Source organism: Erigeron canadensis, chromosome 9, assembly GCF_010389155.1.
Source record: "Erigeron canadensis isolate Cc75 chromosome 9, C_canadensis_v1, whole genome shotgun sequence".
NCBI classification, from domain to species: Eukaryota; Viridiplantae; Streptophyta; class Magnoliopsida; order Asterales; family Asteraceae; genus Erigeron; species Erigeron canadensis.
Genome location: NC_057769.1, coordinates 1,814,549 through 1,841,522, shown reverse-complemented (window position 1 = coordinate 1,841,522; position 26,974 = coordinate 1,814,549). Strand labels below are relative to the sequence as shown.

Sequence of the window (26,974 nt, the reverse complement as noted above, 5' to 3'; positions counted from 1 at the left end):
ATTACTGGGTAAAATCTGCATCCAAAAATTTATAGGGTATATTGTAAGTCAAGTGGGATAGTTCTCGTATCATTTTAGCTCAAAAAGAGTTTAAAAAAATAATCTCTATCTTAATCGCATTAATGCTTTTCCCTGTAGTATGTTTTGTATACGCTTAAGTGTAAGGCGAAAATCATGGGACAACCGTCGCAAGATACAAGTGCTCAAGCACGAAAGATTTGTGGTTTTGCGGAAGGTACAAATGGTCAATGCAAGGCGTGACAAGATGTTTTTAGAGCAACATATTGAAAATCAACGTACTTAACTGGTTTTGTCTTGGAGTATATTGTGATAGGAGATAAAGCTTAACTATATAGTGAGAAGCCTTATGGTGTATATGTATCGAAAATACCAGGTTGGTTTTGCCCAACGAGACTTTTGGGTGGTGAATTTTGTATCTCAGGTTGCTGTTATTTTTCTTTGTTCGGCCATCATAACCCACTCATTTATTTTTTGAAAGAATTGTGGAAAGAAAAGCTCCACCACTCTAAAAAGGATGACCATTCATCTTTCTTGGTTGTATTTGATTCAATTGACATGTTTCTATATATATCTAACTTGGACACGTCGTATATCAACATAACTTTTGTATCTATGTTACCTTTTGTATCAAAGGGTTTGGTCCTAATCTTTGATAGAAGGTAACTAGTGTTATCCCCGACCTAGTGTTATTCTCGACCCAACAGAACATAAACTTGAATATGGGTAATTAATTCTAACATGTCAACCATTACCATTAGACAAAAAAAAACATCGTTAAACAATACACCGTTAATCTTAAGACATAAAACTTTGATGGCGAAATGTAAACTTGCAATGTTTTTGAAAGATAAAAATAAGAAGCTAAAAACTTTGATCGTGAAAATTAAAATAGACTGAAGTTGTATCATATGAATCGTTAAACATAAAACTCTAATGGTAAAAATAAAAAGTCTTAAAAGGATTTAGTGATAGACTAAAATATTACCACCCTAAATAAAATAAAAAATAAAAAACCCAAGAAGTTAAGCTAACATCTATACAACACGCTAACTTAAACACTAAAATTAGAAAAACAAAAAAAAAACCTAAGCATGCATGAGAAATGTAATATGTATACAATCTTATGTTAGATAGAAAGTTTTTCATAAAGATTTTCATTTATTTTCTGAAGAAGTAAGGATCGAATTTCTTAACATTCTATGAAAATCAAAGAGCGAATGACGTCTCAATCAAATTTGTAGCCTAAAATAAGTTCTTATTATCGGGGCCTTTTCGAGTAACAAAATTATTGATATATTAAATAAAGTTTATTGCTTCAATCTGACTAAATGCAAAAAAATTAACAAATTTCAAACGCTAATTTGAAATGATAAATCACTCTTAATCAATATAATTGTTATTCATTTAATCTTTTATTTTTTTTATGTGATGTTGAACCATATAAAATTTTTCGATCACTCTTAATCGATATAATTGTTATTCATTTAATCTTTTATTTTTTATGTGATGCTGAACCATATACAATTTTTCGTATAAGTAAACTTTGAAAAACTTATTTCTGCTGAAGCAACTATCACCTGGTTGATAAAACTTAAGTTGTTTCTACATATTATATGCATAAATAGAAGAATATGAGATATTCGGATACTTAAGAACTAAAGCCATTACTTCACTTACTTTACCTCTAAAGTAACATCAGGTTTGAATTTTGGGGGAAATAAGGGTTTATCCATATTAATCGCCGTGCCTTAGGACAAATTAGTAGGTGGCTTTCCCCATTGGGTATTTGAAACTGACAATTCTGCTTCGAGTGAACTCTCTAACACGGATCCGATTAAGAAAACATATCAAATTGTGCCATGAAGTTTTTAGATAAATTCACCTTTCAAAAGAAACTTCACTTAGTTACTTTTGAACCACTACTAAAATCAAACCCTTTAACCCTTTGTGTTTAAGTTTTTTATGACAAAGCATTTTTCCTTTGGTCTAGCCCAAGTTTATATAACGTCACATTAAATGAGTACTAAATATCCTAAAACCCCATATCTTGATATCTAAAACACAAGCCATACATTTCCATCCCATTCCTATATATTTTCTACTTCAAAAGAATATCCGCCATTCATCACAACCCCCCCCATTTCCCTCCCTCTCTGTTCTGTTCTGTTCTGTTCATACATTCAGAGTCAGTCAGTGAGGGAATATGGAAATGGCTGTTGGAATTCACAATAATACATCTTTAATCTTAAACCCTAATAAAATTAATAATCACCAAAAAAGTTTATGTCTTTCTTCATCTTTTTTGAAAACCCAATTCCCTGTTAATCATATCTTATCTTGTAATTCATTCCCAGTTATCAAGTTTCCATCTTTTTCACTTTCAAAGAAAAACACTGTTCCTAATTTGATCAAATGCTCTGTTTCTGAAGCTGAAGCCACTCAAACTGCTACTGGTATATATATATGTTTATTTACTTAATTGGGTTTAATCAATATGTTGTAATTTCACTCTTTACTGTGGTAGTATATTGGAATGTTTGATAATTTTTAGTGTTTTTTATGTTTTTTGGTTATATTGATGTGTTTCTTGAAAGTTTGTTATTGCACTCTAGCTGTTTGATCAAATGTCTAACAGAGTTTATTTTTACTATTGCAATATATGTAAGTTAATATTTTGCGGGTTTTGCTTCCGTGGTGTGTATATCAATATATGAAACTTTAGAATGTAGTGACGTAATAGTGGCGGATGACATATAGCATAAAATGGGAGTTTGCGGATTCAAATCCGGTCCCATGTTACTTAAATCATAGTGTAATGCTATTTACTTTCTCTCATGTTGGCTGTGCGAACGGACGGTGGGGGATTGATAACGGGTCGGTTATCCTTTGTCCAACGTTTTTGGGTGTTAAGTTGTTGAAATGTTGAAGTATAAAGATGTTATTGTGGATTATAGTTCATGAGTTACGTTGGGCCTCTTTTGAACTTTTTTTCTGTTGGTGCAGAAAAGAAGGAAACATTAGTGAGGAGAAATGATATAAGGAATATTGCTATTGTTGCTCATGTTGATCATGGAAAGACGACTCTAGTGGATGCCATGTTGAAGCAAGCAAAAGTAATCATATGCTTCTGTTATCGTTTTCGGTCTATGTATTAAGAAGTCTTTTTGAAATTCGTTGCTAACCAGTTTTTACTTCTAGGTATTTCGTGATAATCAAGTTGTTGAAGAAAGAATAATGGACTCAAATGACTTGGAACGTGAAAGGGGAATTACAATTCTTAGCAAAAATACATCTATTACTTACAAAGATACAAAAATGAACATCATAGACACTCCCGGCCATTCTGACTTTGGTGGTGAAGTAGAACGTGTACTTAATATGGTGGAGGGAGTTCTTCTAGTGGTAATCTTGCTTACCTTTTTTCTTTGTAAAGATGTCGATGCATCATATTCTCTCACTGATTTCATGACTAGCACACCCATAAGTTAGTTTCTTGCCCTACCAATAGTCAAAAAATGTAATTTTGCCCTTCTTTGAAAGCTTCATCTACTAACATCTAGATATGTGGTTTGCTTTCAGGTAGATTCCGTTGAGGGCCCAATGCCACAAACAAGATTTGTTTTGAAGAAAGCTCTTGAATTTGGGCATGCTGTAGTTGTTGTTGTTAACAAGATTGATAGGACTTCTGCTCGTCCTGAATTTGTCATCAACTCCACATTTGAACTCTTCATTGAACTAAATGCATCTGATGAACAGGTACCATTCTTAGAGGGTGTTTGAGAGTGCATATTTTAAAGTGCTTATCTGGCTTAAAATATGTGTGCAAAATAAGCACCACTCACCTGGCCCAAAATTAAGTTTGTTTTCCTCTTAAATAAGCTATATCACACCTGATAGCCAAGCACTTTAAAGTTTAAACTGCCCTTTGGAATTAAAAACTGCAATAAGCTTTACGCACTTGGGATACACACTCCCAAAAACCTTTATAATCCCTGTTTAAAGCAACAATTAAGAAAGTCGATATGTCTTCTCCTATAAAATTTGACTATGTTTTGCAGTGTGATTTCCAAGCAGTATATGCAATTGGTTTAAGTGGAAAAGCTGGACTTTCTCCTGATAATTTGGCTGATGATCTTGGACCACTTTTCGAGACAATTATTAGATGCATACCGGGACCAAAAATTAAGAAAGATGGTGCACTTCAAATGCTTGTTAGTTTTCACTTTCCTCTTGTCTTTACCTGCTTACTTGGGTCCATGCCAGATTATGCCATGATGATCTTAAACTGTACATGGGATCTTACTTTCTTCATTTCATTTGTTGTAAAACCTTCAATTAACATGAAGTCCATGTAGGTCACGAGCACCGAGTATGATGAGCACAAAGGGAAAATTGCTATTGGACGCTTACATGCCGGTGTTTTGAATAGGGGCATGGACGTTCGTGTAAGTCTTAATAGGATCATTTGAACTCTGAGTGGTTCGTTTATTTAAAATTTGAAATTGCTTTTGCACTTATTAACAGGGCATTTGGATTTGCATTTTGGAATATCTGATTTTTAGATTCTAATTGGACATGTAAATGTGCTTCTGCTGTTTGAAGTTTTAATTTATAACTTCAAACAGCAGAACCTCATTCAAATGTTAGTTACTACTGCTGGTTAAAATATGCTATTCATATCACATAATCATTTTCAAAACACATATCCAAACACCCCCGTATTCGATTTTATCAGATTTACGGCTTGATCATTTCCAATTCTTCTAGCAAGTACTCTTTTAAAGCAAAGCAATTATCTTATTTCTTATGTTGCCTCTGCATTTCAGATATGCACATCAGACGATGCCTGCAGATTTGGAAAAGTCAGCGAACTTTTTGTGTTCGAGAAGTTTTTTAGGGCTCCTGCAGAAAGTGTTGAGGCTGGTGATATTTGTGCAGTCTGTGGTATTAATGATATTCAGGTAACAACATTGCCAATACCTGCTACTGTTCATTTACAATCTAACTATTTGCAGATCAATCCTTCTACATTCTTACATTTCAATGTCGGTATAATATTCAAGTATTTAGATTTTTTTTTTTTGTTTTTTGAAATGATTTTTTTCCTTTGCTCAGATTGGGGAGACAATTGCTGATAAAGCTGACGGGAAGGCGTTACCTGCCATTAGGGTGGAGGAACCTACGGTGAAAATGGCTTTCTCGATCAATACTTCACCCTTTGTTGGCCGTGAGGTATGTTATAAAAAAATAGTAATGCCATGTAATATCTACCCAAGTTTCCCCTGTCAGTGAAAGTCCAAAAAGCTTTTCGATGGTATCATCCTAAAGTAGAATCAATGAATCATCTGCCTTTTTTATAAATTACAGGGAAAGTATGTTACTAGCAGAAATTTAAGAGATAGACTCTACCGTGAGATTGAAAGAAATTTGGCCATGAAAGTTGAAGATGGTGAAACTGCAGATACCTTCCTTGTTAGCGGACGTGGTACTTTACATATTACAATACTTATCGAGAACATGTAAGAATGCTACAATTTACACAACCACCCTCTTTCATGCTGCATGTCATGTATATTTACGTATGATACTTATATTAGGCGAAGAGAAAATTACGAGTTCATGGTGGGACCTCCTAAAGTGATCAACAAGAAAGTGGATGACAAGTTGCTTGAACCTTACGAGGTACATTTATTTGTTTTTTATGTTTGATATAATACATGTGTCTATGCTACAGGTGATCATCTACTTATGAGTAGGTTGACTCAGGTTATGTTTTACTCGATATTTCTAAACTTGTCAAAAAGATAAAGTAAATAAACTAGGTTAAAAGTAAATGGGTCGAAAGTCACACTAAGTGTATTTTCAAATGTATACTACATCTTTGATCATTTTAATCAATAAATGATATTTGGGGTTTTATTAAAATACTTGGTTTAAAAAATCACATTAGACAGATTAATGATCATATAATTTGTGGGCTCAAAATTGTTATGGTCAACTTGACTGACTCAGCCCATACATAAATTAAATGTTTCAACTCATTAGATGATACACACAGATTGCCACTGTTGAGGTGCCTGAAGAACATGTGGGTTCGGTTGTTGAACTTCTCGGTAAAAGGCGTGGTCAAATGTTTGATATGCAAGGGCTTGGGTATGCACTCTTTATTCGTCATTCAGTACTCGCAGTATTGTTTTGCCTTACATTATATAAACGAGATTTTTAAATCTGGTATTGATTACAAGCATCTGTTTTATAAATCTGATAGCAACGAAGGAACAACACTTTTGAAATATAAGATACCAACTCGTGGGCTTCTTGGACTTAGAAATGCAATTCTGACAGCATCTCGAGGAACAGCGATCCTCAACACAATTTTTGATAGTTACGGACCATGGTCTGGTGATATGTCAACCCGTGATCTCGGATCTCTGGTAACTGCAATTCTAAGGGGTTGTTTTGATTTATGTTTAAACTGATTATCTTATTATTGGGACCTGAAGTCATAGTAGTCAGCTTTTAATATTTGGATAAATAGATTTTGTCTCTAGTTATTTTACCAACCACAATAAAACTGATATCAAGGTAAATTGAAGTTACCTGGTTACCCTTCCTTTTAAACTAATAAAAGAGACTGTTACCCTCATCTCATAAGACTAATCCCCTCTTTTCAAACAGATAACGCACTTCCAAACACTATCTTCTGCAAAACTCATTTTTATTATTCAAAATCACATGATGTCTTCCAAATCACACGTCGGAAACAATAATACTTCATTCATTGCATGGGCATTGGCAATGTTTCATTTTTAACACCTTTTTTTTGCTAAGTTTACTTATTTACCCACTGTCATCACTGCATGTAGGTTGCTTTTGAAGACGGAACTGCGACTTCGTATGCTCTATGCAGTTCTCAAGACAGAGGGCAGTTATTTATCAAACCTGGAGCAGAAGTTTACAAAGGTCAGATCGTTGGCATTCATCAGCGACCTGGTGACTTGGCCCTCAATGTATGCAAAAAGAAAGCTGCTACTAATGTGCGTTCAAACAAAGAAGTGTCTGGTAAGAGTTGTTTTTCTGTTTCAAAAAATGAAACGTTCCCTTCAATCAAAAGCTTATTCTTTTTTCCCACTCTGATATGTTTTACTTGATCTATACAGTTGTTCTTGACACACCATTGGAGTATAGTCTTGATGATTGCATTGAGTATATCCAAGAAGATGAACTAGTGGAAGTAACTCCTAAAAGTATACGAATGTGCAAGAATCAAAAGATGAACAAGAAGAATCGTTAAAACACAGTAAAGATGACCAAAAGTGTATCAACTTATTCCCAAGGTTAATATGGGGTTTGTGCACTTCATGCTCGCTGTGCTAGCTCCATGATTCCCCTCACTCGTAAAGTAAGTCCCTTACGATATAGGAAATTTTGAGTTAATTTTGGCTCACTATGTAGTCGCTGATATATGTACGTAATAGTCATGAAAAACCTCACAGGTTCATAATTGGCATTGTTTATTGCGATTAGTGGCGGTGAATTGTTTATGGAATAGAAACTGTATGTGAGATTTTAGTTTCAATGGTTACACGAAGTGCTCGTTAAGATTTTTCTATTAATCTGAGTTTTCGAATTTTGTCTGGTTTATAAGAAGAAGAGGTCGTTTCTCATGGATCTTTTGGACGAATTCGAATAAACAATATCCTTTGAACTTTGTCGAATAAATGCAGTGGAAACAAAATCGTTCATTGTTTGTGTCCTTAAAAGTTGGCATTTAACAACTTTAGACTAAACATGACGATAATAATTGTACTATTACATAACACAACTAGCATATGCCAACATTCCTTCCCATCGTAGTTGTATAATTTATCAGTTTAATTATATATAATCGTTTATAAAAGAAAATAAAAAATCTATATAATATTTGACCGCAAAATGTACATTTTCAAATATTGCACGAGAATGGTGATTAACCCTTTGGTTTTCAATACAAATTGCCAACTTGTAAGATTAGTTCCAAAAAGGGGTGGTTGGTTGTGCATATAGACTTTTGGTCAAACTTGATGTTCCAGAAGAAATAGATTCTATTAAGATTTTTTTTAACGTCAACTGTTGAAATGAATTACGAGTACAAAAAAAGACCAATTCTGTAAGTGAACCAATTTTGTTTGAAAAAGCGGAAGAAAATGTAGTAGGCTAGTGGCATGTATTTGTATAATTTTGATGGAGCATTTTATATCATGGATTACCGACTTAATATTGAGCAACTTAATACAAAATCTTGTACAAATTAAAGTTTTTTTAGGCTAGTCGATAATATTCATGGTGATGTGCACACTAATTGACTTTTGGTCAAACCTTTTGTTTTCAGAAATGTTTCCAGAAAGACTCTTTTCAGTTCCACATACTAATGAAAAAATGGCTACTTTTCTAGAAGAAATTCTTCTAATTATTATATTATATCATAGAAAAAATGGCTACTTATCTAGAAATAAAGTTTCCAAGACATTTTAGGAACACAAGTATTGGATTCAAAAAATCAAAAGTAAAAGAATTTCCAAGACATTTTAGGAACACAGATCTCATGAGAAATTTGGGGTTGGAATATTTTGCCGGTTTGTCTCTATGAAGGTTTTGGGTTTAAATCCGGACATTAAGTGGTAAACAGAACGTTAGACACATTGTTTAAAAGAAGTCGTATCTATATAAATACTTGAACGATTTATCAACGTAACAAAGATATATGCTATGTTTGATAAAAATAATTGGAGTTACAACTGGGGCTGGAAGTGTTTTTGTATTGAAATTTGGAGTTTCACGATAAAAATAATTGGAAGTGTTGTGTTAAACAACTTTGAAAAAAAAAAACTCAATATACGTTGACTTTATGTATATTTATGAATTATTAAACTCTTAGATTCATCAATCAAAATAGAGTTGAGCACATTAATTTTATCTGTATGTATCTCAATTTTTAATTACGGAGTAATATACAAACACATATAATAAGCATTGCTTCTAAAATTTGGCGTCCGATATAGATGTGAATAAATTATAATCATGATTTATGATTACCTAATTTTTAATAGTGACGTTTTAAGAAAACGGTCATAGAATAAAGTTAAAATTAATGTCACTTGGAAGAAGTAGTTGAAGTGTTGAACAATTCAATAATGGTTACTTGACTTTTAAAGAAGTTAAATAAAGAGTGATGATATATACATTATTTTTCAACTGTATATTATATCAAATTTATTTCATATTATTATATTATATAACAACTTAAAACATATTTGATGATATAAAGTTAAAAGAGTATTTATGTAATCATTTATAAATAATAAATTAATGGCTACTAAGTCCTCCTATTAAGGATTGAGTTGATATGCAAATGTTGGTTGAAATTTTCTTAGGTTGAGGATGTACATGGTTGGAAACGATTATGTGATTATTTTAACTACATTTCATGCATTTAAATACTCATCATTTTCTAAAAACCCTTAATAAAGAAAACCTCATTTGCTTACACGTTTATTATCATAGTATATTATAAAATAAAAGGTATATTACAAAAATCATACCTGAGGTTTGTTCGAAACTATACTCGTCATACCTATAATTTAAAAATTACGCGAGTCATACCCACTGTTGTTAAAAACTTACACTAATCATACCTATCGCTGACGGTCGTCTATTTGACCGTTAAGTCAAGTCACGTGTCATGCATGTGAGGTATCAAAACTGTAATTTCATGCATACTTCAGGTACTATTCTTGTAATTCACTAAAATAATAATTATTAAGAACTTTAGAGTTTTATTTATACTTCATTATTAAGTTGGGTAGATATGACATTTATTATGAAACAATAATTTTTATAATGAAAAAACAATAATTTTTATAATGAAAAGTATATCGAGAAAAATAGTTGATACAATAATGCATTTATTATTAAACATGTCATTATTATTTTGTTATATGTGTATAGTGAATATAACAAGGATGAGAACCATCAAAACCACTAAAATTTTAAATTTTATATTATTATTATTATTATATTATTATTATTACTATTATTAATTTATGATTTAATCTTTTTAATAAAAACCTAGTTAAAAAAAGATAATTTTAAAAAGCAATATAATTTTTTTCGTATGGTTTGTTGACATCCCCTACAGATTAAAGGGGTAAAGCAATATCGAATACTCGTTACGGTTTTAGAATATATCTCAAAGTTAGCAATTTGTAGAATTTTGTGTTAAAAATTCCAGGGTTAATCGTTAGTTTAATCTTAGAATTTCTAAGCCTAAACTTGTATCGTATGATGACATCCTTTTATAATTTTTTTAATTTTTATTTTGATATAGATTATATATATGTGTGTGTGTGAATTTAATATAGAATATCTACCCACTTTAATAAATGAAATATAAATATAAATATCTTAATAATTTTTATTAGGGTGAATTACACAAATGATACCTGAAATATACACGAAATTACGGTTTTGATACCTCATATGCACAACACGTGACTTGATTTAACGGCCAAATTGACGGCTGTCAGTGATAGGTATGGTCAGTGTAAGTTTTTGACAACGATGGGTATGGCTCGCGTAATTTTTAAATTGTAGGTATGACCAATGTAGTTTTGAACAAACCTCAGGTATGATTTTTGTAATTTACCCTAAAATAAAATGATCGCGGCTCAAAAGCTAACAGAATAGTCATGTGCTTTACACTAATTATGAATCAAGAATGTCTCACATTGATTGATCTTTTATAGATAAAGATGGGCTAATTGGTGAATAAAAATTGCATTAGGTGCATCACATTTGACTGGCCAACAAGTTAACAAATAATATACTAGTATCGTTCTAAATTTCGATATTATTATCAATCACATTTATTTGTACTTATTATTTTGTTCGTGTCTAAAACTGCTAGTGAAAATCAAGATGGAGCTAGTTCAATGACTCAGACTTAGTTTTGTAAAATGACATATGGTTCATGGTTGCGAACATAAAGGTTTATAAAATACCAAAATAACAGAAAGAAAGTAAAGGCATTGTTTTAATAGGTTGACAAAAGGGTGTATCTATTTACTATAAAAAGGCCAGTTCTATAAAATTGAATCATTTATAATTTTATTATTATCTGTAATTATAATTGTGATAATTGCATAGTTAAGGACTTAAGGTCTCATAAAAATAATAGAAACATCAAAATAATTTTTTTTCCTGCAAAAGTGGCACGAGGGTATCTGGCGCCAGCCCGAGTTGACCAGGGCTAAACAATTCTGCTCCTAGCCAGTAGCCCAGCACTATAAAATGTTCACGTGGCCCATAATCACTCTAGTTTACATTCTACCCCCTCCAACATTATTTTGGGTTGTTTTCTATTCCGTTCTAACAAAATACAACAAGAGCAAAGATTAGCAACTAAGGGTGCGTTTGGTCCACATAATGTTTTTGGAAGGAATGAAATCTATTAAAAGAATTGGAATTTAAAGGAAAGGAATTTGACGGAATGTTTTTGATTTTTTGCAAATTTAAGTGTGTGAAGGAATGAGATTCCTTCCTCCATCCCTAAGGAATGGAGATTCCATCAAATGATTAAATGTTTACATTCCTATGGAATGTGATTCCTCCTTCTTTGAACAACCAAACATACTGAGAAATGGAATTCAATTACAATTCCATTAAATTTTATCAAATTCTACGAACCAAACGCGCCCTAAGAATAGCTAGAATCATCTCTTGGCAAATGTGTGTAATATCTTTAGATAGTGTAAATATATTACAATTTTTGATTCATTCTTTAACAATTTCAATGTTTGACGTTTGATTATGTGTTTTGACATATAGAATTAATAAAGCCAAGTGACATGTAGTAAAACATGACAAGACAAAGTTAGAAGTAAAGAAAAATATAGTTTATCATTATAAAAGGGATTCAAAAGCAAATTAAGTGAAACTAACATGTTAAATACATTATTCGAGTCTTGGTCATCTTATAATATCTTTCTTGTAGTTCAAACTTTTTTTGTAAAGTTACTGCTAAGGACCTTGCTAAAGAGGGAATAATGTTCGAATTTGTTTCAGAATCCAGAGTGCGATATTTTTTTATTTTTATTTTTTGAAAGGCAAATTTCGTTTGATAGCTCCCTCGAAGTATAAATGCCTATTTCAAATATTCGATGTGAGGAAAACTCCTACTAATTCGCCCAAAGGTACGACGATTAATAGGGGTAAACTCTGCCCCTCAGACTTGAACCTAAGTATACTCAAGTCAATCCCTTATAGAGGGTTTCTTATGTCCATCCCAAGACTTAAACTCAAAACCATTTAAATGAGGGATGTTTTTTTAACTAATGAGTTAATGCTCAAGGACAGAGTGTGATATCTAAAGACAATTAAACATTGTTGGAGAATTAAGATTAGTTCTAATTATGACAACGTTTGATGGGTCTCTAAAGAGTTTGAATTATTACTTGTTTCTCATTCTAAAGTTTTGCTAAAAAAGATAAAAACTTTAGATTCATACATCCTCTTAAACAAATTAGGTTTATACACACAAATACTAAAAGGCTTTTTTTAATTTCTTCTTCTTCGAGATATTCTTAAACTAACTCCTATAGGTACCATAAGTATTAAAAAAAACTCCAAAGCCTTTGTTTTTCTTTCTTATCACAAGATACCCATGTGTATATAGAAAATTACCCATGTTTTGTATTATATATTGTATTAAAATATACATTAGTTATTGGTTGTTTGTGTAGTTTGGAATCTTATAATGATTAACATAAATAATGCTTATTTTTGGACTTTGGTGGGTGCCAAAAACTTAGAATATTGATAGGCTCACGCTACAAAAGATGGCACATTTACATAACAGTATATTATACGTCAATAATCCAATATAAATTACAACTTGGGGCCAAAAAATGAACCTTAAGTCTATACATGACTCTGTGTTTCATTAATGACATCTAAAACCACTTTTCTTTTCATTGCCAAATACCACATCCTCTTTGGGAGAAGAAAATGCGTGACACACGTGCATTATTCTTGAATTTTCAATTTAATTTTAGAGAGACTTTGGTGTTAATCAAATTTGCATTTATAAGTTGTTATTTCAAATTTTTGATAATTATTGTATGGTGCTAAAGTTGTAAATAGTTATTTTCAAACACTAGGTTTTAAGATCAACCATCAAACTTTACAAAGTCATTTTTACAAATTTGAGCTACTTGAGCTTAAACTTGAGTTTTTATCAAACTAACTGAGTTTAAACTTCAGTTCAAACTTAAACTTTTGTCCTAAAATCAAGCTCAAAATATTTCTCAAGCTAAGTTCCATCTCATAGAGGTTTATTTGAGTTTGTATTGAGCTTGTCGAGTTAAAATAAGATATATTACGAGTTCAACTAATAACTTAGACACCAAATATTCAATATCTTTCATTTTATATCACATATAATATAAGATATAGAAAATATATTGATACTATTACTATCTTATCAACTATGCCAAATAATATTTTGTATTGGCCATTAGGACCTCTTTAAGCAACTTAGTGTATAAAAAAGATATTGAAAATCATTATAATTGTTACTACTGGTTAAAGTATGGATATGTAACTTTTTTAGGGGAAATGTTAGATAAAGCATGCAGTACTTATCTTAGGTAAAACAGAGAAGATTATGTAAAATTTAGGGGAGGTTATGTAAAATTCAAAGGGGAGAGGCTATTTATGTTTATCAAATTCAAATGTTTAATTTTTTTTAAAGTGGCAGTACCTAAATTAAGATAAAGTCTGCAGTACAACTCATTTTCCCATCTTTTTATCAAAGCAATGTGAAAACATGCATAACATACACATTTTCCTTGTGGATATAACAATGTGAAAACATGCATAACATACACATTTTCCTTGTGGATATACAATAAGAACAAAAATAAACAAGTCTAATACAAATGTCAGTAAAATTTTTGAAGTATTACTTAAAGTATTCAAACTTAGTTGGGTTATTATGATTTTCATTTCGGATTAAAAATGGTTACGATTATTGTGCTTAATTGATATGTCTAAAGATATATATAAAAAGAACATCAAGCCATGTGGCAAGATCAAAAGTAAAAATAATGAAAGAGAATAAATAGAAAATAGAAGTCATGTAATATATAGAGTAGTCATATTTTTAGGTCTATGAATTAGACATATATATCATTATTCAAAATGCTTTAAGGAAGAGTTTGCATCCTACACCTTATAGTTGTTCTGAATACCCATTGGTATCTTTCAATCATTCAGACTAGGTACTTTAATTGTTGGAGACAAGATTATGCATGAAAGGATATATTCATTACAATCTTTGCCTTACAAAGATATTTTAGGTCACAACAACAGTTTTCGATAAATCCTTAGAGGGATGAAAAGAGAGCGTCTAAAGAGGTTCCATGGCTTCTAGGATGGAAACCATGATAAGGTGGGTGATCTAACTTTTTTTCGGGATTTTACAAAAAAGTTCCGTTAAAACAAAGATGAATCAGAATGATATTCCATCTTGTTTCTAGATTGATTTGAAAAAGGAATATATGAAGTTTGTTCCGTTTGTAATGTGATGTGTAAATCTCGTTAAAATAGGATAAATGATTTATGTACTTTTATGTAATGTAAATGTAAATAGACATCATTTCATCATGGATTGACTTTGAGCATTTCTCCAATTTCTTTTATACAAGCATTAACTTAATCGTCAAAGTTTTTTTTTTTTTTTTTTACATAAATCCATCTAAACCTAATATATCTCCGAAGATAAATAACTTATATTGTCGATTCACTAGACGTGACAGACAGCCTTATATTATTATGTTCTATTTTCTTTACGGATACATTGTAATATTTATAAACGAACTGATTCGTAAACAACATACACCATTTCGTTCAAGATGTATTCAACATCGTATTAGCCATACATCTATGATCACATAAGTTGTTGAGATCGAGCCAAGACTCGATCACATATTTGGGCTATGGCTAAAAGGAAACCACAAAAGTATAAGGACCTAACTAGAAAAACTTTATTCTCCAAAGACTAATCATGGTGTCGACTAAATCTTGAATACATTAGTGTAATTTACTCAAAGTAGCGAAGAACATTTTTTTTGGGCATGGGAACAATCCACGAAAAAGCATTGACAGTTTGACTTCCCCCAAACACATCTCAATATCAATGAATGATGTATGAGTTGTTCATACTTCATAGTTCATACACCTTGATATAAAAGTTCCTACTTTCATCGTCTTCTTCAACTCCCTCTCTTTTATTCTTCCATTTCTGTAACCAAGATACAATCTTTCTTCATTTTTCTTGAACTTTTCATCAAATCTTGGTTTCCTGAAAAACAGCCATTTCAAGTTACTCACCAAATCATCATTTACAAGATCTCCTTTGCTTAAAGGTACAAACTTTTCACCATTTTTAATCATTTTAAGTACTAATATGTTATAATCTTTTATACACAAGTTGATATTTTTATTTATATTTTAGTAAAATTACAAACTTTTTATACATTTCATTCTTTTAAGTACTAATATGTTATAATCTTTAATACCCATTTTGATATTCTATTTATATTTTAGAAAAGGTAAGAACTTTTCACACATTTCATTCTTTTTAGTTACTAATATGTTATAATCTTTGATACCCATTTTGATAAACTGATATATGCAGCCTAACTTTTTCCTAGTCTTTTTTACCTTACAAAGTAAAGTTCAAGATCAGGACATTTGACCACTAGCCCACTTTGGTGGCGGTTAAGACCCATTTTTGATATTTTGCTTATATGTGTATATTTTTATATATTTTAGGAAAGCTGTAAACTTTATAGACATATTTCAATCTTCTTAAGTACTACTCGTAATATGTTATAATCTTCGATACCCTTATTGATAATTAGTTTATGTTTTTGTAAATTCAGATGGGCAATTGTTGTGCTGTACCATCAACTACTGATGAGTCTGAGTACAAAAAAGGGAAAAATAAACCAAATCCATTTGCTTTAGATAATGGTGGATCAGCTCCATCAAATGGATATAGACCATTAACATATGTGTTAGAAGATCCAACTGGGACTCAAATAGAAGAAACTTATGTTCTTGGTAAAGAATTAGGTAGAGGTGAATTTGGTGTTACTTATTTATGTACCGATAAAACAAGCGGTGAAGTTTTCGCTTGTAAATCCATATCAAAAAAGAAGTTAAGAACTAGAGTTGATATTGAAGATGTTAGGAGAGAAGTTGAGATCATGAAACATATGCCAACTCATCCTAATATTGTAACTTTGAAAGATACTTATGAAGATGATAATGCTGTTCATTTGGTTATGGAGTTGTGTGAGGGCGGTGAATTGTTTGACCGAATCGTTGCTCGAGGTCATTATACCGAGAGGGCGGCTGCCGGTGTTACTCGTACCATTGTCGAGGTTATTCAGGTGAAAATTTTGTTACCTTTTGATTTGATGTGTTTATTGCCTTTTTGGTAAATTGTGATGGATATGTGTTTGACTGAGTCATGTACTCATGTAGATCATATTAGATTATTAGTCAACTTATGTTACTTTGAAAACCATATTGATCAAGGCTGCAAGTATAATATGATTAAACAAATAAATCCTTTTTAAATTATGTTACTTGCATGGTTGACCATTCTGGTGGCATTTGCTTAGGTTATTTAAATTTATTTCATAATTTCATGAATAAGATCAGGTAATTGTTTTTCGATTTTGCTACTACATTTGAGGTTTTGCATATGATATGTCCATATGAAATTAATTCCGAAATCTGACAATTGATCAAATTTCTACTTTCTTAATAAGTTTGCATTTTAAAAGAGCATATTTTTACTCTGTTGTTTTAGAAACCAACAGTTATTGGTACGCCTTTTGGGCATTGTGTTCTTGATCATGTAGGAACCATATGTTTGTTTCGCAATGGAGAAGGGGAGATTTTGTTGTATCCTTAACTATTTTTGGTATTTTTGGTTGAAGTTCTGATAGTGTTTGGCCTTATTCTAGTTTTAATGTCTTGTAATTGTGTTTTCTTCATCTTATTACAGATTTGTCACAAACATGGTGTTATGCACCGTGATCTTAAACCCGAAAACTTTTTGTACGCAAACAAGAAAGAAACAGCGGCCTTGAAGGCTATTGATTTTGGGTTGTCTGTTTTCTTCAAACCAGGTAAAGATGATCATGAGTAATTACATATACATATGAGCATTTTTTTTTATTTATAAGGCATCATTGTTGCTCATGTCTTCTTTCGTTTTGCATTAAATGGTGATTCTTTTACATTTCTGCAGGTGAGAGATTCAACGAGATTGTAGGCAGTCCATACTACATGGCTCCTGAGGTCCTAAAACGAAACTATGGCCCAGAAGTTGATGTCTGGAGTGCTGGTGTTATCCTCTACATATTGCTTTGTGGAGTCCCTCCATTTTGGGCAGGTCCGTCTGATTTTTTATATCTAATATTAGGTTGAAAAAAGGTACAAGTTTCATCTCAGGATTCTTTCCTTGCCAAGGTTTTAATGCCTAGAGGGTGCAAAGTAGGAAAGTCTCGAGTCAAAAAGTGGTCGGGTTACCAGTCATAAAGATTGGGTTAAAGATTGGGTTGGGTGCTTGGGGCGATCCAAAATCACTTTTCTAATTCTCTTATAAAAGTTACGTGTTAATTATGATGGCTTAAATAGTAGTATCACAATCAGAATCTGTTTTTTTATAAACCAATTTAGGAGGTTTAACAATTTTGAATACGTTTTCGAAGACCTTCAAGGCTTCAACCCGGTTTTTTAGTTTGTTCCTTTAGCTTAAAACGTTTGACTTGTTAGACATTAAACATAATCGACCCATTATAGGCGGGTGGAATATTTAAAATTTAGTACAATGGTTTTTGTTCACGTGATTCTTGTTTTATTCATTAGTGAAAAGTATATCAACTGTTAAACTTATGTTCAGACAGTGTCATAGTTCCATTATGTTTTTTAACGCACGATTTATTTTGACTACAGAAACTGAGCAAGGTGTTGCACAGGCAATTATTCGATCTGTTGTAGATTTTAAAAGGGATCCTTGGCCAAAGGTATCTGATACTGCAAAGGATCTTGTCAAGAAGATGCTTAATCCTGACCCAAAGTTGCGTCTTACTGCCCAAGAAGTTCTTGGTATAACTTCCTTTTTTCTGCATAATGGTGGCAAAATGGGCCCAAGCTGGGTAGCTGGTCAAACTGAATAAATTCTTATGTACAGTTTCTAACGGGTCACATTGCATTCACTCGAAGGATAATATTCTTCCAAAGTTTTTACAAATAATTAGTGTGAATTTTGATTTTGAAATCAATTTAATTTCAATAGTAATCACATTATTAAGTAAATGATATAGGAGGTGTTATTCTATGCATTAAAAAAACACACTTATGACAATATTTGACCGCTCAACCCTGTTCGGTTGTTTTCCTGTTTGACCCTTTTTTATCGAAACTATTTTTCAAATGGGAACTGGTCGAAATTGCCACCTCTACCTTTGGTGATTTTGTAGCCATTTTTCTTTAATTTTTAAGTGCTCTACAATTAATTAACGAATTAATGATTACAGATCATCCATGGATACAAAATGCCAAAAAGGCCCCAAATGTTTCATTAGGTGAAACCGTTAAAGCGAGACTCAAGCAGTTTTCTGTAATGAACAAGCTTAAGAAGAGGGCTTTAAGGGTACATTGAATGTTATAATCTTGCGGATTTCTCGCTTTGTTTTCTTTCTATGGATGCTGTTATACTAAAGTGTTTATGATAACATAATTACAGGTGATTGCTGAACATTTATCAGCAGAGGAAGTGGCACGAATAAAGCAAGGATTTGATATGATGGATACTAGCAAACAAGGGAAAATTAACATTGTTGAGTTGAAAGCAGGGATGCAGAAGCTTGGACAACAAATGCCGGATGCAGACCTTCAGATACTTATGGATGCTGTAAGTATCATTTTCTCTTTGTATTGTTTGATTATCAACAGATCATTTGGAGTAATTAATTGTGATTTTTTACTACCAAGATCATATAACCACTTCAAAGTGTGCATATAAAAACCCTTTAAGCTAGAGTAGGTAATTCTATAACAACGCTTGATGTTAATAAAACTAAACAAGAAATGTTACGAGAAATTTTTATGAAAAGAAGTTTCATTCAACACTAGACTCCTTTTTGGACTTCAGTTTTAATGGAAGATATTCATGCATACAGGGAGACGTTGATAAAGATGGGTATTTAAACTATGGAGAATTCGTTGCAATTTCCGTTCACCTTAGAAAGTTGGGTAATGATGATCATCTTAAAGATGCTTTTGCATTTTTTGATCAAAATAAAAGTGGATACATAGAGATTGATGAGCTAAGGGAAGCTTTAGCAGATGAAGTTGAAACCAACAATGAAGAAGTCATTGCAGCCATTATTCATGATGTCGACACAGACAAGGTTTGTTGAATTTATCCATCGTTCACATAATCCGAATTCCAAAAACCACTTAACAGGAAACCGAAATGTAGCATCCCATCCCGCATGGTTTTAGATATAAATAATTATGCACCTCGTAGGCTTTGAAAGTGTGGAGGTCGCCAAATGGGCCGGACAGGCATGTCGGTCAAGTTGTCAACCAGACTAAATTCTGGTACTGTTGGGTATTTTGACCCAAAGCACTTTATCAAATATAATTCTGAAAGTTTCATCATTTCAGTAATAAGCTAATATAATAGATTAAATGAGTTGTGAGGTTTTATGCTTTTAAAATACACTTTGGACGATTTTTCACCAATTTGACCCGTTCTTTTCATTTGACCCATTTTCCTTTGAGCTAAATCTTTTCATTTTACCCATTAGAGATAAACAAACCTAACTTGAACCACTCATTAGTTAATGGATTAGTTCAACAAAAGGAACAAGTCGATGGATCAAAATTGTTACCCTTAGTTATGGGCTACTAGCCTACTAATAATTTTCCGCCGTGGTTCGAAGTTTGCTCAGTTCTATGGGCTAGCCAATAGTTTTGGGCCTGGGGTGGCTTTTAAACTAAAAAAGAAAAAATGAAACACACTCAATGGCTCTTCTGTCATTTGCAGGATGGAAAAATAAGTTTTGAGGAGTTCACAGCAATGATGAAAGCAGGAACGGATTGGAGGAAAGCATCTAGACAATACTCACGAGAGCGTTACAATAATCTTAGCTTGAAGTTGTTCAGAGACGGATCAATTCGCGTAGCTGACAAGTAGGGGAAGATAAACACAGATTTCCGGTAATTAACCACAGTTATATGTCCTTATACATGAGCATTTTCGATTCTTGTAATATTTTGTTGGGGGTTTATTCATTTTATTTTTACATATGCGATGGTATCTCTGTAAGTCTGAAGTTTCGCATGTGTTTATTATGTTTATTTTCATGGGTTAAATCTAAGAGGGAGTAAAGAAAGGTTTTACGGGCTTGTGTTTTTATGGCTGTAAATATGTATCATGTTGGGCAAATGTTGCTTATGTAATGTAATTGTTCAAATTACAAAATATTTAAGTTACGATAATGTGTTTGTTTTCTGAGATTAGTGTAGTATTAAATTTTGAGCGAGGTATTTTGTACAATTTACACTTCACCGTATATCTTCATTAATCTTTCATTCGTAAATCAAAACTTTAATAAATGAAGCCCCTGTGAGGAGCAAGGCTTTCTCTTAAGACCCTTATGGGGGCATCTCATGCCATGTGACATCTTAGTCATCATTAGGTTTTCTCACTCATTTACTTAGAGCAAGGCTTCAAATAGGAAGCTCCAAATACGGACCCACAATTAAAAACAAATACGAGTAACATTATTATTCAATCTCTTTTTTCCATTTGATGTGGGTAGACTCCTTTCTTCCCTTCCATTGCAGCGTCCATTTTCTCACGCCCCATCCTTTTTTTGAAATGGAACTCCCCTCAGGGGCAGTGTTTTGGGCGTTCCGGGGCGGAAAAATTGAAATATCACACCTTGCTCCTGATAGTCTTAATGTTTCACTTAACATGCATAAAAAAGTTATACTTTCTCATATTTTTACCTTTTTCATATCAAAAACTCACACCTAAATTTTATGGCAGGTGTACAACTATTTAATGCACCTTAACGAAAACCTTTGTTTCTTTTACCAAATCCCTTTATTTATTATAATAATATAATCTCTAATTATAGCTTCGTTTTTGAAGTGCCACCTAAAAATGGGATATTACACATAGCCAAGTCGTTGTTCGTTGACAATCGAAATGTATTGTGTTCCTTCTAAAACACGTCATGTAACATTCTTAGCTGCATAAGTTATTGACCAATCTAATTTTTTAGAGGACTCTTAATAAATCTTTGCAAAAATCAATCTGTCTTCTTTTAAAAAAAATTTTTTTTTTTTGACTTTCAATTCTATCAATGAGAATTCAAGAAAAATTACAAGTAAAAGACTCGCGAGTAGCTAGAGGCGTGTTTAGTTGGAGAAAATGTTTTTAAGTTTTCCATTTCTAGTTTTCTAGAAAATGAAAAGGTTTTTCATTTCTAAAAAACCCTTGAAAATTTTGAAAACGCGTTTAAAATAAAAGATGGAGTTTTCATTTTTCCATTTTAGAAAACTAGAAAACATGTTCAAATTCACTTATTTCTAATTTTAGGTTTATATAAAAGGTTTAGAAAATAGAAAAGTGAAAACAAAAACTGAAAAAAACAGTTTTCTAATTTTAGTGCAAAAGTTGGAAAAAGGAATTTTCATTTTCTAGGAAAACTTTTCTAAAAAATTACAATTTGAACGCGTTTCCTGTTTTCCATGTTTTCTTGGAAAATGAAAATGAAAAACAATGGAGTTTTCTTGAACTAAACGCACCCTAGATAGTTACAAGAAGTAGAGAAGTGCAAAAATATAGAATAAAAACTAAAACCACACCATTTCCCCAATCAATGTGTCTTGAATTCGATATGTTGCTAGTACATAAGAAAGTGGTTGCTTTATTTGAGTTAAGTGCAAAAATCGTCTTTGTGATTTATCGTTTTTGCAGTTTTCATCCTTATCATTAACTTTTAGCCAAAATCATCCATGTGGTTTGTATTTCGTCCCTATATCCGTTAACCCCTTCACGTGGCACGTGAGGGACATTTATGTCTTTTCATCCATCTTCATTTTTCACAAAGAACATATCCAGGAGACTTTTGGAGTTAAGAGCAAAAAACGTCCCCGTGGTTTGTCATTTTTGCAGTTTTCATCATTGTCGTTAACAAACCCAGGAGAGCGTTTTCATTTTCTATCTTCAAATAAGAGTTTAATCAAAGCAAAACAAACTCAAATCAAAACATATATATACCTACGTATGAAAATCTGGTCATCTTCCAAATTTATGTCCAAAAATCAATTTCATACTCAAATGCGTTAAATTGGGGAAGATGACTAGATCCTCATGTATGGGTGTTTGCGTTAAAAATTCTCTTGGTTTTGTAAACGACGAAAATGAAAAGTGTCAAAACTGACAAAATATAAGGACGATGTTTGCACTTAACTCTAGAATAGTTTAGAGAAGATGAAGATGGGTGAAAAGACAAAAATGCCCCTCACATGACTTGCATGTGAGGGGTTAACGGCAAGGACGAAATTTAAACCACAAGGATGATTTTGGCCAAAAATTAACGACGGAAATGAATATTGCAAAATCGAGATACCGATTTTTGCACTAACTCTTTTTATTTCTTTTATTACATACTTGCATAGCGGAGTGACAGATTTTTTTCGGAAGAATATGCGTTGCGCGTTTTCCAAGTTATCCAAACGAACACAAGAGTAGTCAGATTGAGTTTATTACCAAACTATGATATTTTGAAAAGATATTTACCAAACTAAGTGTAGTTGTAACTCTTCAATTCTCTAACATTACAAAACCAATACAATAGAGTATACGCATATATCTTAAATAAAAAATATACAACATACATATAAAATCTTTAGTTTTATTCAAATCGTAATATAAAATTATCACCATAACTAAGCAATACCATATATATAAACCATGAACAAAAATCAACCAAATGTAACATATACAAATATCAAAGCTAATTAAACATTTTCACTATGCCACAGTGAACATTAATCGTATACTTGGAAAGTTATCATAAGTAACACTTTATGGGCCATCACAAATTTTGCCACATGAGTTGTATTCATGTGAAACCACCAAAATTGGTGAAACCCAAGGGTTCAATCTCAGCCCTTGGATCAAAAGCAATCCACGGCTGAGATTAAAAAAAAAACAACACGGAGGGGTACTTTGGTAATTTTGTACATTATTTCACACCTTAATTATTTCTTTCCAGTTTCAAACACACAGACACACACACAAACACACACATATCAGATTTCTCTCTCTCTCCCCCCCCTCTCTCTCTCTCTCCCCACTAGTAGCACCACCACCACCACCACCGTGCTCAGGTCACCATCGCGTTTCAATCGATATGGTATAGCCAAAGTTGCCTCTGTCATCATCATCTCCAACATCCATCATCAATTAATCTTGAAGATGACTTTTTATTGTGTAAATTCTAAATATTCAAATGTAATTAGAGAACATGTGATTAGATCTTTCTAACATTTGAATTTGTTAAATTTTATTAGTTATTTAGTTGACTTTGTTGTTTGGTATAATATTGCCTACAAGGTGTTTGATGAAATGTCTAAACCAAAGTTTCTTATATATGATTTAGTATCAAATCACATCTAATTGAGTATTGCATATAAGGTGTTTGATGAAATGTCTAAACCAAAGTTTGATAACCTTTATGATTCTATAACGACACCACTCGATAACGCAAAAGTTTTTTTTTTTTTTTTTTTATGTCCCCACTGCGCCGCAGTGAGGTCGAGTACTTCCACTGCGCCGCAGTGGAAATTCTCGGACCAAAACTGGAAGAACCTCCACTGCGCCGCAGTGGGCTAGGCACGCTCCCACTGCGCCGCAGTGGGAAGAAGAGAGAGGTTTGGGCAGTGGGATTCCACTGCGCCGTAGTGGGCTCGGCACGCTCCCACTGCGCCGCAGTGGCCCATTTACCCAGCAACATCAAATTTTTGCCCACAACAAGACTTAACCAAAACCTTTGAACCACAACCAACATTATAAGGAAGTTACGTTCCAGAATTGAAAGTAAGAGAGTTAACCCGAAAACATTCATATTTGCCGAATTAGTTTGATCCATGATCGACCACGCAACTATATGGGTCGATTACCCATTTGACATGCTACAACCAAACCAACTATCCTTATCAACTCCAAAAGACAAGAACATGACCAATTACAAAACATATCAAAATATGGCCAATAACAACCAAAATGTACCATGAGCCAATGTCAAGAGGGACAACTAGGTTTCTAACCAAATCATGCTATTCTTCCGAGAATGGCCAAGATACCTTCCAACTATCTACAATCCCTAGCAACTTCGTTCTCTATTCTTCGAGTCAAGCAAACCTAGTTCCTTCTTCTGGAACCACCTAAAATCAAAAGGGTAAACATCTGAAAGGTAAGCGAATGCTTAGTGAATATGCTTGCATAATATCATATAAACGAAGGAGGGCAATGCTCAAGGGACTGTTGCATATGGACTATGACACCGTCGTGTCATGTCCATAATACTCACCCTTGGGCTAGGCATTACATGGATCCATATAAGCAAATGATTACCATCACAATTAAAACAACAACAGATGCTCCGCATGAGCCTATGGCCACCAATTAGGCCTGTAATCAAGCTCAACCATAAACATGGGACTTAACGCCAAATCAATTACCACCACAGACTCACTCAACATGAATGGTAATTGACCCGACGAATATACAATTTATGCAAGTATACTCACCTCCTTCGCGACACAACAAATAATCAAGATAACCGCAAATGCACAAAACCAAGCTTTCAACCTATCAACATATCATAATGCACATATAAGACACCATTCACATTTCCTAGCTATTTCACTATAGCTAAACCAACCTTTCACTAGCATTCCTAACCCTAACCCTTCCCATTAAGTCATTGAGTTGCTTACTTAACAAAATCTCATATTACCCAAGGATTCATCATCATCATCATGTAGCTAGCAAAGTCACCATTTCCTTATTTGGAGTTTCACTACTAACATTCTCATTATTAAAGATTTCAACATGCAACTCAACGACACAATCATAATATACAAGAATTTTGGGGAAAAACTCATATAGGCACTCATTACTAGCAAAATCCCCAATTTCACCTTACAAGAACCCTAATTCAAAGAAAGGAAAAGAAATTAGGTTAAGAATTCTATACCTCAATGATGGAAGATAAAAGATTAGGGTTTTCAAATCACAAACTCTTCCCTTTTTCTTTCAATAATTCGGCCACCACCACTACTCCAACTCAAACCCTAACTTTTCAATTTCTTGATCATATGAAGTTATTGTTATGATGATTCTTGGATAATTTAGTAGTATTGCATGAAGGATTTAGTTGAGGTTTTCTTTGAATTAAGAAGAATTATGGAGAAGAAGAAGAAAGGATGAGTTAGTGGAAATGTGAATAACCCATAACAATGTGGCTGGCACTCCATATGGATGCCACGACCCATTTAGAATTCTGATGATAAAATACCCGCTATCCGTTAACGTTCCAACTAAATTAACCCCATAATCAAAAATAAAATATTAGGAACTTATTTTAATGTCAAAACTACAAAAAGGGGTTATTTTATTACCTTAAAATTATTGGGGTGTTACAACTCTCCCCCACTTGGAACGGATCATGACCTCATGATCCAAGCCATATGCAAGGACGGATAGTATACTAAAACATCATGTTCGGATTCCCACGTACAATCGGACATCCTTCCATGCTTCCATAAAATCTTGTATGTTCTCACCGTCTTGTTTTGAACTCTCCTAAGTTCTTCTTCCACGATGGCGACTGGTTCTTCCATATAGTTCAATTTGTTGTCCACTTCAATTTCCTCCAAAGGTACATAGGATGCATCGTCGGCGAGACACTTTCTAAGGTGCGAGACATGAAAAGTGGGATGAATTCCCGAAAGCTCATCGGGCAATTCTAAACGATATGCAACTTTGCCAACTCTAGTAAGAATCTTGAAAGGACCGATGAAACGGGGGCTCAACTTTCCACGTTTTCGAAACCGTAAGACGCCTTTCCATGGAGACACTTTTAACAAAACACGATCTCCCACATCGAACTCAATCGGTCTTCTTCGTTTGTCCGCATAGGATTTTTGTCGATCTTGGGCCGCCTTAAGTCTTTCCTTGATCACATCAATCTTCTCGGTTGTCTTCAAAACCACTTCCGTACCACCAATTTCTCTTTGTCCCACTTCTCCCCAACAAATGGGAGATCTACACTTCCTACCATACAACATCTCATATGGTGGCATTTGTATGCTTGAGTGGTAACTATTGTTGTACGAGAACTCCACCAATGGTAGGTAAAGATCCCAAGTCCCACCAAAATCGATGATGCATGCCCGTAGCATGTCTTCGAGAGTTTGGATAGTTCTCTCACTTTGGCCATCGGTTTGTGGATGATAAGCGGTACTAAACTTTAAAGTCGTACCCATTTCTTCTTGAAATTTCCGCCAAAAGTGAGAAGTGAAACGAGTATCCCTATCCGACACAATGGAGATTGGAACTCCATGCCTTGCTACTACTTCTTTAACATATATCTTCGCCAAAACTTCGGATGATGATGCTTCGCGAATGGGGAGGAACAAGGCACTTTTCGTTAACCTATCAACAATCACCCAAATCGTGTCGAATTGGTTTCTAGGTGTTTTGGGCAATTTGGTGACAAAATCCATAGTGATATCCTCCCAT

The 26,974-nt window shown here is 33.1% G+C and overlaps 2 protein-coding genes across 2 annotated transcripts; both read left to right on the top strand.

The window, feature by feature from the left end:
- Nucleotides 1-2,146: 2,146 nt before the first annotated feature.
- Nucleotides 2,147-7,637, top strand: LOC122581212 (putative elongation factor TypA-like SVR3, chloroplastic). Its single transcript, XM_043753386.1, has 14 exons — nt 2,147-2,474; nt 3,025-3,134; nt 3,220-3,423; nt 3,601-3,777; nt 4,080-4,232; nt 4,377-4,466; nt 4,848-4,982; nt 5,137-5,253; nt 5,389-5,540; nt 5,619-5,703; nt 6,080-6,174; nt 6,290-6,455; nt 6,888-7,083; nt 7,182-7,637. Exons 1-14 carry the CDS (start codon nt 2,225-2,227, stop codon nt 7,313-7,315), a joined length of 2,064 nt encoding a protein of 687 aa, XP_043609321.1. The 5' UTR covers nt 2,147-2,224; the 3' UTR covers nt 7,316-7,637.
- Nucleotides 7,638-15,275: 7,638 nt separating this feature from the next.
- Nucleotides 15,276-20,670, top strand: LOC122581039 (calcium-dependent protein kinase 32-like). Its single transcript, XM_043753181.1, has 9 exons — nt 15,276-15,485; nt 16,005-16,517; nt 17,141-17,264; nt 17,387-17,530; nt 18,094-18,246; nt 18,678-18,793; nt 18,887-19,054; nt 19,323-19,553; nt 20,195-20,670. The coding sequence occupies exons 2-9, from the start codon at nt 16,005-16,007 to the stop codon at nt 20,342-20,344; spliced, it is 1,599 nt and encodes a 532-aa protein (XP_043609116.1). The 5' UTR covers nt 15,276-15,485; the 3' UTR covers nt 20,345-20,670.
- The last annotated feature ends 6,304 nt before the right edge of the window (nt 20,671-26,974 follow it).

Coding starts and splice junctions, on each gene's coding strand:
- LOC122581212 (XM_043753386.1), top strand. CDS start 2,225: ATGGAAATGGCTGTTGGAATTCACAATAATACATCTTTAATCTTAAAC. Junction 4,467..4,847: donor ATAGGGGCATGGACGTTCGT/GTAAGTCTTAAT, acceptor TCTGCATTTCAG/ATATGCACATCAGACGATGC. Junction 7,084..7,181: donor TTCAAACAAAGAAGTGTCTG/GTAAGAGTTGTT, acceptor TGATCTATACAG/TTGTTCTTGACACACCATTG.
- LOC122581039 (XM_043753181.1), top strand. CDS start 16,005: ATGGGCAATTGTTGTGCTGTACCATCAACTACTGATGAGTCTGAGTAC. Junction 18,794..18,886: donor TTAAGAAGAGGGCTTTAAGG/GTACATTGAATG, acceptor ACATAATTACAG/GTGATTGCTGAACATTTATC. Junction 19,055..19,322: donor TTCAGATACTTATGGATGCT/GTAAGTATCATT, acceptor TCATGCATACAG/GGAGACGTTGATAAAGATGG.